We start from the raw sequence: 14,255 nt of genomic DNA, 5'->3' as shown, positions 1-14,255 counted from the left end.
GATGGTAATGGTAGAGTGAGGGATATGCCGGGCCATAAGGTTACAGATAGTGGTGGAATACAATTCTGCTACTGCTGATGGCCCACAGCGCCTCATGGATGCCCAGTTTTGAGCAGCTAGATCCGTTCTGAATCTATCCCATTTAGCACAGTGGTAGTGCCACACAACACGATAAAGACGGGACTTCGTCTCCACAATGACTGTGCAGTAGTCACTGCTATCAATGTGGTCATGGTCAGATGCATCTGTGACAGGTAGATTGGTGAGAACGAGGTCAAATAGGTTTTTCCCTTGTGTTGTTTCTCTAATCACCTGCTGCAGGCCCAGTCCTTCAGGACTCGGCCAGCTTAGTCAATGGTGGTACTACCGAGCCACTCTTGGTGATGGGACATTGAACTCCCCCATGCAGAGTACATTCTGTGCCCTCAGTGCTTCTTCCAAGTGGTGTTCAACATGGAGGAGTTGTGATTCATCAGCTGAGGGAGGGCGGTAGGTGGTAATCAGAAGATGGTTTCCTAGCCCATGCTTGACCTGAAGCCATGAGGCTTTATGGGGTCCCGAGTCAATGTTGAGGACTCCCACGGCCACTGCCTCCTGACTGTATACCACTGTGCCACTACCCCTAGTGGGTCTGTCCTGCCGGTGGGACAGGACATATCTAGGAATGGTGATGGAGGAATCTGGGATATTGGCTGAAAGGTATGATTCTGTGAGTATGACTATGTCAGGCTGATAATTGACTAGTCTGAGAGACAGCTCTCCCAATTTTGGGACAAGTCCCCAGATGTTGGTGAGGAGGACTTTGCAGGATACACTGAGCTGGATGCACCGTTGTTGTGTCCGAAGCTGGTGCCGAGGTCGATGCCGGGTCGTCCGTCCGCTTTTATTATTATTATTTCTCATAGCGGTTTGTTACAACTGAGTGGCTTGCTAGGCCATTTCAGAGGGCAGTTAAGAGTCAACCAAACTGCTGTGGGTCTGAAGACACATATAGGCCAGACCAGGTAAGGATGGCAGATTTCCTTATCTGAAGGACATTAGTGAACCAGATTGTTTTTTACGACAATCCGATAGTTTCATGGTCACCATTACAGATACTAGCTTTTTATTCCAGATTTACTAAATCCAAAGACTTGGATTTATAAAGCGCCTTTCTCGACCACCGGACATCTCAGCTTTACAACTGATCAAGTACTTTTGGAGTGTAGTCACTGTTGTAATGTAGGAAACGCAGCAGCCAATTTGCGCACAAGCAAGCTCCCACAAACAATAATGTGATAATGACCATAAATCTATTTTTTTGTTATGCTGATTCAGGGATAAATATTGGCCAAAACACTGGGGAGAATTCCCATGCTCTTCTTCAAAATAGTGCCATGGTATCTTTTACATTCACTTGAGAGCGCAGGCGGGGCCTCGGTTTAACGTCTCCTCCGAAAGACGGCACCTCCGACAGTGCAGTGTTCCCTCAGCACTGGAGTGTCTTAGTGGGACTTGAAGACACAACCATCTGACTCTGAGGAGAGAGTGCTACCCACTGAGCCACAGTTGACACAGAAGCGCAGTCTGCTCTCCTGCAGTCTCAGCTTGCAGCCTCAGACTACTGCCATGGTCGCTGGGTTTACGAAGGTCAAAAGGGGCTTTCAGGGTGTCGCAGCAGAAATTTGTGCTCCAGCAGATTGCTAGGATTGCTGAGGCATCACCCTGGGAGAGTGGCAGTGGCTCCGTTGAGCTAGAACCTGCTGTCCTCTCTCTGGTTGCCAGCATTTCTACTCCCACCACTGTCATTCTTCCGTTGCTGCTGCCCGTCAGCCAGCCAGCCTAGACCGTTGCCACCCAATGTCACCCTAATTTATTTTTGGGTACATGGTCCCTTTAATGGCTGCGCAGCCCATTCAAAATTTTGCTTATGAGCAAAATCTTCCATTGAAAAGCTGGTCTGCAGCCTGCTGAGTCACTGGGTATATTCAAAGGTGAGAGATACATTTTTGAACTCTAGGGGAATTGAGGGATATGGGGATCAGGTGGGAAAATGGAGTTGAGGTCGAAGGTCAGCCATGATCTTATTGAATGGTGGAGCAGGATCGAAGGGCCGTCTGGCCTACTCCTGCCCTTAATTCTTAAGTTCCTATGTTCTTGAATCCAAACCCAAGGCAAGAAGTCTATCTTCACAGCTCAATGCATTTACATCAGAGCTCATCCTTATTGCCTTTCCATACCTTCTCTACAGCCTAAATGTTTTTCTTGATGTCTTTGCTTCAACACAATAGCAGTCTGTTATATAAGTGAAGGTTAAAAAAAAAGTACACTTACTTTTATAGGACAGTCAAAATTTTCATGAAATCCTTCTCTGGTGTATAGGCCAACCACCTGGACCTGATTGGCAAAAAAAACAGCAGTGTCACAGAGAGAATTTCACAAGAAGTCTGTACTAAGAAAAATAAAAACTACAATTGCTGGAAAACTAAAATAAAAGTAGAAAATGTACAGCTTCGGTGAGTCAATATCTTTAAAGATAAGTTAACGTATTGGGATGCAATCCTTTGACAGGACTCTTCTGACGCTGGATCTACAGAAAACATTAACCTATATTCTCTCTTTACAGCTGCTGATGGAGTTAGTGTATTTCCAGCATTCTCTGTTAATTTGAATAACCAAAGTGCTTTCAGCGATTAATTCAATGGAAGGTCCATCAGTACATCTCCTGATGGACTGGGCACAAACCTTTCAATTCTAGGCCTCCTTCAGGAGCAGTTCTACAAATGCTCAGATTAATAAATGGTGAAAACCAATGTACATCAATTTTTTCTCACTTAATCAATCCTAAAAGCTTGACGACTCATCCCCATATATCTACCTTTCTCCCCCCAACCCCTCCATCCCATTTTCTGGGAGAGATACGGGGCTCAATTTTCCTCTTTGCCGATTTTTGGCGCCCAAGAGGATTAACGACTGATTTTTTTTTTTTGCGCCCAATTACGGCAAAAAAAAAGTTGCAACTTTCTCCAAAGTTAAATTTAATTTTGGTGCTGCGGTACCCAAAGTTAAATCTGGGGAGCAGCTTCAAGTCTGCGTCAAAAGCTGAGGTTGCCAGGGTAACGAGAGACACACTGAGGGAGGTTGCCAGAGTAATGAGACACACACTGAGGGTTGAAGCTTCCCCTGCGAGTTGAAGTTCCATGGTCAGGGCTTACAGCGGCAGGGGAGCGGCGGGGGGCATTTGGTATGGGATTGCAGCGGAATCGGGAGCAGGGTGATTTCGGTCGGGATTGCAGCGGGACCGGGAACAGAGGGCCAACACCAAAACAAGTCATCTTTAATGTAAAGAATTGAAAAAGGAACGTACTTTAACATGATTATAAACTATCTTTATGAGCAAGACTAAACTGTAAAGAAACAGCTCCGATACAGACCCAAGCACCGATTTTCTTAAGTTAACGTAGGGTTTTTCTGAACAGTACTTAAGGGCTGCTGTGCCGTCCTTAAAAAAAAACGATGTTGGGGAAAATCGCTTAAATGGCCAAAAAGGGCCAAAATCAGCACGAAATCCAGTTTTCAATCAGATTGGCGGCAAAAAATCTGGCATTCAAAAACATCCAGCGCTGACAGTCACCGCCGGCATACAAACTTTGAGGAAAGTTGCAAATTCACGATTACTCAAAAAAAAATCAGAGGACAACAAAAAAACCAGTGCCCAATGGTGGCAAAAATAGAGCCCATAGACTCAAGATAGTTCAGGGGACCGGTATCAAAAATTTCTCCCCAACCCCTCAAAAGCAATTGGGCAAATCTATTAAAAGGTGCTCCAATGTACAAAGCCCAATGAGCTACAATACCAGTCAACAACAGAATCCTGAAATTGAGTTGGGAAAGATGTATTTTACTGAATCTCATCATCATCATATGCAGCCCCTCGGAATCGAGGAAGACTTGCTTCCACTCTTAACGTGAGTTCTTAGATGGCTGTCCAATACGAGAACTACAGTCTCTGTCACAGGTGGGACAGATAGTCATTGAGGGAAGGGGTGGGTGGGACTGGTTTGCCGCATGCTCTTTCCGCTGCCTGCGCTTGATTTCGGCATGCTCTTGGCGACGAGACTCGAGGAGCTCAGCGCCCTCCCAGATGTATTTCCTCCACTTAGGGCGGTCTTTGGCCAGGGACTCCCAGATGTCAGTGGGGATGTTGCACTTTATCAGAGAGGCTTTGAGCATGTCCTTGTAACATTTCCGCTGCCCACCTTTGACTTGCTTGCCGTGAAGGTGTTCTGAGTAGAGCGCTTGCCTTTGGGAGTCTCGTGCCTGGCATGCGAACTATGTGGCCTGCCCAGCGGAGCTGATCAAGTGTGGTCAGTGCTTCAATGCTGGGGATGTTGGCCTGGTCGGCATTGGTGCGTTTGTCCTCCCAGGGGATTTGTTGGATCTTACAGAGACATCATTGGTGGTATTTCTCCAGCGACTTGAGGTGTTTACTGTACACGGTCCATGTTTCTGAGCCATAAAAGAAGGCGGGTATTACTACAGCCCTATCTTCGAACACACGTTTCCTCAGGCGGCCGAAGGCTGCATTGGCACACTGGAGGCGGTGATGGATCTCGTCATCAATGCCTGCACTTGTTGATAGGCAGCTCCCGAGATAAGGGAAGTGGGTCCACGTTGTCCAGGGCCGCGCCGTGCTGTGCGGCGAGGACAGGCTGGTGGAGGACCTTTGTCTTACTGATGTTTAGCGTAAGGCCCATGCTTTCGTACACCTCAGTAAATACTGAGTCTACCACACTGGTCTCTGCATGTTAGCCAAAAGCTCACGAATTTGACAGGAATATACAGAACAAATCAGATAAATGCCATCCTGGCCTGCTCTCAGACATCTCTTGCTGACCATTTCTGGAGCAGCATTGGCGGGGCCAGGGAGCAGGTTGCTAACTGCACATCTGACCACGGATTTCTGGGACACACAAAAATGGGAAAGTAAAGAAAAGTACCTTGACCATGAGATGATCAGATCTTGAGTGTAGGCATGGCTTGGTAGTAGTAATCTCACCTCTGACTCAAATGATTGTGGGTTCAAGCCTCAATACGAACTTGAACACTTAACCTAGTTTGACACGTCGGTCTGCTGCTAAGTGCTGCATTGTCAGAGGTGTCGTCTTTTTTAAGATAAGACGATCAACCGAGGCCTTGTTTTCCTGTTCAAATGGATATAAAAATCCCCATGGTACTATCTGAAGATGAGCAGCGTTTTTCCTTTCTGACATAACTCCCTCAACCAACACGACCATTTCATTTGCTGCAGGCCCTCGATGTGTGCTTTCTGACTGCTACATTTGCATACACGACATTCATTGGCTGTGAAGTACTTTGGGATTTCCTGAGGATATGAAAAGTACGATATAATTGCAGGTTCTTCATTTTTTCTTTTAAAGAAAGGAAAAAGAGATACGGGAATGGATTCCATTTTCCATGATGCTCCTTGCTTCCGGACTCTCCTGCTACACACTACTCTTATAAATTATTATTTGCTGCTCACATCCAGTGAGGTTTAGAGGGCAGATAAGGAAGGCACAGAGCTACATGGGAAACACTGCTGCTATTGATCAAGACCATGCATAATGTACCTGTTTCAAACTACAAGATACTGGGTTTGGCCGTCCTTCTCTGCATCTTTCTCTCCCTGCAAGACAGGCCTGCGGTTTTATGGAGCAGGTGGTGGCGCTGATGGGTGTAAGAGAAAGGAAACTGATAGAAATGAAGCAGGAGGAGGGGCAAAACTAACCCACTCATCGGGAAAAGGCCTAGGGCAGGTGTTCTCAACCGGGGTCTCCGAAAAGGTTTCAAGGGGTCTGCCAAATCAAATGCGGAACTCCGGAACAAAACACGTTTGACCGAAGCGCCGACTGGTGAACTGAAAATCAATCACCGAGGCAAGGTGACTGGTGCACCCGCAGATGGCAACCTTGCTCCCCGCAGTTTTAACAGGTCCGCCTCGATAGGTTTCCCGGCAGCCAACTGGATTAGTTCTGGTATCATTGGGTGCGCCCTTTTCTCTGGCTACCCCAAAGCCCCCAAGATGGTCGGTCGCAGGCCCGCAGATTTATCATTCGGAAAGTCGTCTTCCATTTTACTGTAGTCACTCCATCTGGCCAGGGCGCAGCAGCACAAGCTTGGTACTACCTCCCCAGCTCAGCAAGCCTTTTTGTCTACCGTTGACCTGGAGGAGCTCTGAGGTTCTGCGCCGAAGTAATTAATGGAACACCGGGGTTGGCACACCTAGCCCGACAGTGGAGTCGCCCTTTCACCCTCTTCTCTTGCTCGATTGGGGCCAGTGCCGCCAAATAGCACGCAGAAGCACCCGTGCTTTCCAACGAGCCACTCCCGCAGGAAAGCGGATTCGGAACTCTGGAGCAAAATGCATCCAACCACGATTGTACAAATTGGGGGAAATGCAGAATGGGAAATCATTAACCAAGGTAATTCCCGCAGAAGTCAGCACATTTTTTCAGGAAGACACTTGGTTAACCATTTCCCACTTCACACTCTGAAAATTATTTTTAACTCTGGGTTAACCATTCCCCCCGCCATCTTCCCCTCCCTCCTTTTACTAATTTCTACGTGTTTTGGTTCATCATTTCCCTGCTTTTTGGTTAACCATTTCCCCTTTTGGACTCGGTCTCTGCATGCATTTTTTTTTACTTTTTGCTAAATGATTCCCAACTTTTTACTTATTTTTGTCAAAGATACCTCCTCATCTTGACAGAATTGTTGCTCGGCATCAACAACAAGTTTTACATTAAGTAAGTAAAACAATAATAATAAATATATGTTCAGCTGCCTCTGCCCTTCCTTCCCCTAGCCCACTGGGCAAAACTTCCTCGAAGGAATCCCCCCGCCATAGCCCTGATCTCACATCTTCCGCAGTTTCTCGGCAACCTCCCCTCAGGACCTTTCCGAGCTCATCCTGGCCATGAGACCCACTTCCTGTTCCCTTGATCCTATTCCCACCAAATTGCTGGCCACCCAACTTCCTTTTCCGGCTCCCATGTTAGCTGACATTGTTAACGGTTCGCTCTCCTCAGGTACTGTCCCCCTCTCCCTCAAATCTGCCGTCATCACCTCTCCTCAAAAATCCAACCCTCGACCCCTCCATCCTTGCAAACTACTGCCCCATCTCCAGCCTCCCTTTCCTCTCCAAAGTCCTTGAACGTGGTGTTGCCTCCCAAATCCGTGCCCATCTTTCCGCAATTCCAAATTTGAATCCCTCAAATCCGGTTTCCGCACTTGCCACAGTACCCAAACGGCTCTCATCAAAGTCATAAGTAACATCCTTTGTGACTGTGACATAGGGAAATGATTCTTCCTTGACCTGTCTGCAGCCTTTGACGCGGTTGACCACTCTAACCTTCTCCAATGCCTCTCCACTGTCGTCAAGCTAGGTGGGACTGCACTCGCCTGGTTCCATTCTTATCTAGCTAATCATAACCAGAAAATCACTTGCAATAGTTTCTCTTCCCTCATCCCGCATCATTACCTCGGGTGTCCCTCAAGGATATATCCTTGGCCCCCTCCTATTTCTCATCTACATGTTGCCCCTTGGCGACATCGTCTGAAAACACAGCGTCAGTTTCCACATTTACGCTGATGACACCCAGCTCTACCTCACTACCACTTCGCTTGACCCCGCCACGGTCTCTAAATTGTCAGACTGCTTGTCCGACATCCAGTTCTGGATGAGCAGAAATGTTCTCCAATTAAATATTGGGAAGACCAAAGCCATTGTTTTCGGTCACCGCACAAACTTGGTTCCCGAGCACCTGACTCCATCCCTCTCCCCAATCTCGGTGAGGCTGAACCAGACTGTTCGTAACCTTGGTGTCATATTTGACCCTGAAATGAGCTTTCGACCACATATCCACAGCATAATTAAGACAGCCTAGTTCCACCTCCGTAACATCGCCCGTTTTCGCCCTTGCCTCAGCTCATCTGCTGCTGAAGCCTTCATCCATGCCTTTGTTACCTCTAGACTTGACTATTCCAAAGCACTCCTGGCTGGCCTCCCACATTCTACCCTACGTAAACTGGAGGTTATAGAAAACTCGGCTGCCTGTGTCCTAACTTGCACCAAGTCCCACTCACCCATCAGCCCTGTGCTCGCTGACCTCCATTGGGTCCCGGTTAAGCAATGCCTCGATTTCAAAATTTTCATCCTTATTTTCAAATCCCTCCATGGCCTCGCCCCTCCCTATCTGTGTAATCTCCTCCAGCCTCTCAACCCCCAGAGATGTCTGCATTCCTCCAATTCTGCCCTCGAGCATCCCTGATTATAATCGTTCAACCATTGGTGGCCGTGCCTACGGTTACCTAGGCCCTAAGCTCTGGAATTTCCTGCCTAAACCGCTCCGCCTCTCTTTCCTCCTTCAAGGCGCTCCTTAACATCTACCTCCCTAATTTCTCCTTGTGGCTCAGTGTCAAATTTTTTGTCTCTCAATATTCCTGTGTAGCGCCTTGGAACGTTTCACCACGATAAAGGAGCTATATAAATACAAGTTGTTGTTGTTGCATAATTGTATAGATAATTTTTATACAGATAAAATACTTGTGTTGTATTGCAGGGAGTCCTTGGTATTTTTTATTTTTTTAAATACGGGAGGGGGGCCTCAGAATCAAAAAGGTTGAGAACCTCTGGTCTAGGGCATGCACAAGTGATGAAATTGGTCATCTGTCTGACCTGGCTCAGTGGTAGTGCTCTTACCGGTGAGTCAGAATGTCATGGGGCGAGTACATAATCTCGGTTGACACAGCAGTGCAGTGCTAAAGGAGCACTGCACTATTGGAAGTACAGTCCCCACTGCTTATAGCAGGAGCACTCCCTGCCTAAACCTCTGCGCCTCGCTTTCCTCCTTCAAGGCGCTCCTTAAAACCTACCTCTTTGACCAAGCTTTTGGTCACCTGCCCTAATTTCTCCATATGTGGCTTGTCGTCAAATTTTTTGTCTCATAATACTCCTGTGAAGCGCCTTGGGATGTTTCACTACTTTAAAGGTGCTAAATAAATACAAGTGGTTGTTGTTGCAGCATGAGTGAGAGAATAACCCAGCTTTGGGACACCTCATCTAAATTCCTAATGATGCAAAACTACCATGTAAACACAAGATGGTATCACACTGGTGAATTTCCCTCAATCCTTATTACTGGGACAGATTCCATCCTTTATTGATCAATAAATACTTTATATAAAAATGCCATCAAGCAGTGTTTGTGCTTCTCTTTCCCATTAATTCTAAGCTTCAATCAGTTTATAATCTTGGGATATGGTTTCAGATACCAAATTGCAGGGATCAGATGCTGACCACTGGTATTCAGTGTAGAACAGGGTCACTATTAATATTTGACAGACTTTATGGCAGGTAAGCACCACTTTTAATAAGATGCTATTGCCTAAAGCACATTTAAAGTCTCAAAAGCAGCTTTGACTCAAAAGCTGATGTTAAGTGTGTGTAGCAACCAAAATCATTGAAGAAATAGCACATTCCAGGCTGATTTAGCATTGTGCTAATGAATCCATGCTGTGACTTGCAGAGCATGATGTAAATTAACAAAGACTGAACTTAATTGATGAAAGAATTGTTTTTTGTTTTTCTTGGGAGTGTATCAGATTGAATACAAAATACATTTAGAGCAGAAAAAAAAAGCATCACTGGGCCCAAGTTTTGGCCTGAGTTGCATCTGTTTTTTGGAGCAACTGGTTTAGAATGGAGTATCTTAGAAATTGCAATTCTCGGCATTTAGTTTGCTCCAGTTCTAGTCAGTTAAAACAGTTTCAGTTTGAAACCGATTTTTTTTTTCCCAAAAGGTGGCATGTCCGGCCACTTACGCCAGTTTTGAAAGTTTAGGCAGTGAAAACTTACTCCAAACTAACTTTGTACGCTCAGAAAAACCTTGCCTACACTTACAAAATCAGGTGTAGGGAAGATAGATGGGGGGGGGGGGGGGGGGTTTAAAAGGGAAGTTTACAAACATTCAACACTTCAGTTTTACAAATAAAGAGCCATCATCAATAATAAATGATAAATACATCAATAAATCAAGCAACAAATCAATCAAAAATAATTAATTAAAAAATTTTTTAAAAATGTAAAAATCAATAAATAAAAAAAATTCTACTCACCGACTGCAGCACTGGGAGCCCTCCAACAGCGTGCTAGGATGCCCCCCCCCCCCCCCACCACCCCCCACAGTGTGTGTCTCTCTCTCTCTCTCTGTCTGTCAGTGTCTCTCTCTCTCTGTCTGTCAGTGTCTATGTGTTTCTGACAGTAAGGGAGGGAGGGGAGGGGGGGTAGAGGAGAGGGGGGGTGGGGGGGGAGAGGAGAGGGGGGGGAAGAGGAGAGGGGGGCAGAGGAGAGAGGGGGGGAGAGAGGAGAGAGGGGAGGGAGAGGAGAGAGGGGAGGGAGAGGAGAGGGGGGGGGGAAGAGGAGAGGGAGGGAGGGAGGGAAGGAGGGAGGGAGGAAGGGGGAGAGGGAGGGAAGAAGGGGGAGAGGGAGGGAGGGAGGGAGGGAGGGGGAGAGAAGAGGGAGGGGGAGAGAAGAGAGGTGTAGGGGGAGGGGAGAGGGAGAGGAGACGGAGGGAGAGGAGAGGAGAGGAGAGAGGAGAGGAGAGAGGAGAGGAGAGGAGAGGAGAGGAGAGGAGAGGAGAGGAGAGGAGAGGAGAGAGGAGAGGAGAGGAGAGGAGAGGAGAGGAGAGGAGAGGAGAGGAGGTGGAGGTTGAACGGGCTCGGCTGACGTGAAGAAGCCGGGCCCAAGACTTCAGGCGGGACCCACCCCCAGCAAGATGCCGAGCAGGCGGGCCCCCGCCGAAGGAGTTAAAGGTGGGTGGCCGGGGGGACGCGGGAGCTTGGGGGGGGGGGGGGGGGGGGGGAAAGAGAGCGGATCGGGAGCTGGGGGGGGGGGTGAGAGGAGAGCAGGGGACGGGGCGGGGGGTGATAGGAGGGGGGGGTGAGAGGAGAGGAGGGGGAATCGGAGCGGGAGCTGGAGGTTCCGGGGGGGGGGGGGGGGGGAGCGAAGCGGGAACTGGGGGGTGTCCGGGGGGGGGGGGGGAGCGGAGCGGGAGTTGGGGAGGGGGGGCGCAGAGCGGGAGCTGGGTGGGGAGCGGAGCAGGGGAGCGGGAGCTGGGGGGGTGGGGGGTTTGAGAGAGCCAGCTGGAGCCAGAGCAGGAGCTGGACGAGGGAGGTGCAGCCTGATCCTCGCAGCCCCAGTGAGCCCATTGGGCCAGGGCTAGGGGCTGCGTGCTTCGGGCCCGTCCCACACAGTTTCGGGCGCCTGGAGCTACTGCACATGCGCGCCCACTGTAGCGCGCCTGTGCAAAGGTCCTGGCACTGATTTCAGCACAGGGACCTGGCTCCGCCCCCCACAGCTCGTGCTGCGCCGCGCCCAGCTCCAAACGACCTGCAGGGAGCCGGAGAATCTGCAGGTATTTTTTAGGCGCATTTTCGGGCGCGAAAAACGGCCGTCCAGGTCGGGGCTGCGCCATCCTAGGCGCAGCCCAAAACTTGGGCCCTTTGTTTCTGCCCGAAATAAATTGAACATTTAAGACGCTGTAAACGGCAATTTTGAAATTTACTTAATTCAAATTGCTCATGGTTATCACTTTTTAGTCGAATGTTAAACTGAGATGTTAAACTGAGGCCCCACCGGTCCTCTCACATGTATATAAAAGTTCCCATGGCGCTATGCGAAGAGAGGCAGGGGAATTCTCCTGACCAACATTTATCCCTCAAATAACGTAATTAAAACAGATTCTATGGTTATTTATCTCGTTGTTTGTGGGACCTTGCTGTGCCCAAATTGGCTGCTGTGTTTCTCTACACTGCAAAAGTATGTCATTAGCTGTAAAACGCTTTTAGACATCCTGCGGTCGTGAAAGGTGCCATATAAATGCAAGTTCTTTCCAGACGAAAACTTTAGGAAATTAGGAAAATGCAAGCCTTTAGCTAAATGTTGAATATTAGAGTGAACAGCATAGCAGAACAAACTGCTTAAAGGTTAAGTACCATGGCAGACAGACAAGAAAAAAACGTTAGTATTGTAATAAAAACTCATTTTGCCTGGTAATATGTCCAAGGTTAATTTGTCTCAAAATGTATATAATTGTGTTTGAGCTTGGGTTTAAGATCTGAGCTTTTGCTCAGTGTGTCTGTGGGAAGAGAATGCTAATGACGTAAAATTTACATGGAAACATAAGATGATATTACACTGGTGAACACTAGTTGTCCAGAAATGTCACAAAATTTTGAAGATTAATGTCATCGTACTCTTTTCAAAAATTGTACATGTGCATTGATAGATTGAAAGCAGCATTCTTCACTTTATGGCTTGTTACACTACTAACACAGATACAATGAACAATATGGAGTGCAACTGTAAGCATCAAGAATTGCATCAGGCAATCAGAGTCTTGTGCTGCAGCCCAAGGTGTTTGTAATCTAGGTGTTGAGATGAAGGAGGCACCAAAGTCTGGATGTTCAGTTTGTACCTGAGCTGATCAATGAAACAAAAATGTGTGTGTGAATCACTGCCTTTGCAACCCTGTTGCTGAAAGAATTGTCTACAAGATAAGGAAGGAGCAAGAAAGCAGAATCACTACTGACCTGGCCAAACCTTGAATTCCATCAGGATCATCAATAACATTCAGTTGGAACAGCACAAGGGAAAAGGGTACCGAGGGGTATGAATGGCTGAGAACTGCAGTGTTAAATGGGAATGTGCAAAGCATTAGAAATAAAGTCAGGGAACTAGAAGCAGTAATTAGAATGGAGGGCCTTTACAGAGACTTGACTTCAGCCGGGAAAGACTGGGAACTAAATATTTCCTGCAATAAAATATAAAGGAGTGATAAAGGGGGGAAAAAGTTACATGTTGACCGTTGGAATTCAAGGCACAATTATACTACAGGAAGTTTTATTGGTGCTCAGAGTCTGTCTTAAGAAATAATAAGGAATCTGTTAGCATATTGGGAGTAATTCGTAGACCACTCAATAAAGCAGAGAGATTTCTGTACATCAAGTCATTTGGCCTTTTTTGCCTGCACTAAAACTCAGCGTTAATCAGGGCCTGAATTTACAGTCCCATTTTCCTGCTTTCTCCTCACACCCTTTTGTATTCTTAAGAGATTAGCATTACCTGTTATGAATGCTACAATTTATTTAACTTCAATCACCACTTGTGGTTCACATAATTCTTCACATGAAAATGTTTCTTCCAATGCAATACGTTTTGGGGGGGGGGGGGGGGGGGAAAGTTGCAAAAGAAATTAAGGATGATATTTATAGGCAATTTTGAGAGGTTTGTAGTAGTAGTGGAGTTGTAATATGGGAGACTAGAATTATTCTAAAGCACATAGGGTTAAGACAGATTTTTGGATCAAAATGAGTAAGGATTGTTGTAATGCATTCAGATTTTTACCTTAATCAGTATGCTCCATGTCCAACAAGGAATGACACAGCACTGGATCTAGAGGTGTGTAATGAATCAGGACAAGCCAGTGACCGACAATGTGGATAAACGTCTGGGCCTCGATAATTTGTGCCCTTCTCGTGTACTCCTGTAACTTATCCTGCTGCAGCTTCAGCAGGACCCGGTAGTGAACTGGATACTCGGCAGAATCCTGGATACACCGGGTGCCAGGCGTGTGCTGCAGTTTCCATGATGGCCTGTTGGTGGCGGATTCTCCATTTTGCTCCAAACAAGGCCATTATCATAAGTAGGGTGGCCTCGCAAATGCAGGAGCTTCTGTGCGCCTCATATGGTCGACATAGATACATCTGATAAAACCAGGTGCATCGTCCTCAACAGTCGGTTGAGCTGTGGGGCCTACTTGGGATTGTGGCCCCGACTTGAGATTGTGGCCTAGAGCCCTGAAAATTTGGGAGGCTAAGTTTTTTGGGAAATTTTTCCCTTACAAAGGAGGTAAGAGTTGACTTGTTTTGGGGGAAGGGTGCAGTCTAATTCGGGAATCCCTATTGGGATATGTGTAACTGCCAGGGGATTGCAGACCCTAGGATTTTTTGGGACCTGTGGCCCATTACATGGAGTGAAATTAGTGAGCATCTAGTATGGGCTAATCAAGGACAATCAGCATGCATTTATAAAGGGCAGGTTGAGTTTCATGAATTTAATTATATCTTTTGATGATTTGAGAGAGTGCATAAAGATGCGATATTTGGAATTTTAGATAAAGACAGAACTTGCATTTGTATGGTGCCTTTCACGT

General features: G+C 47.0%; 1 protein-coding gene across 4 annotated transcripts in view; it reads right to left on the bottom strand.

The window, feature by feature from the left end:
* The window catches only part of vps41 (VPS41 subunit of HOPS complex), a 297,897-nt gene that overhangs the window by 167,166 nt on the left and 116,476 nt on the right, over nt 1-14,255 (bottom strand). For all 4 annotated transcript variants that reach the window (XM_070890345.1, XM_070890351.1, XM_070890353.1 and 1 more), the window contains one exon: nt 2,314-2,376. In XM_070890345.1, coding sequence (XP_070746446.1) covers nt 2,314-2,376 — 63 coding nt within the window. The remainder of the gene's footprint in view (nt 1-2,313; nt 2,377-14,255) is intronic.

Source organism: Pristiophorus japonicus, chromosome 1 (assembly GCF_044704955.1).
Source record: "Pristiophorus japonicus isolate sPriJap1 chromosome 1, sPriJap1.hap1, whole genome shotgun sequence".
Classification (NCBI taxonomy): Eukaryota; Metazoa; Chordata; class Chondrichthyes; family Pristiophoridae; genus Pristiophorus; species Pristiophorus japonicus.
The sequence above is the reverse complement of the archived record's forward strand: the minus strand, read 5'-3'. Positions and strand labels throughout refer to the sequence as shown.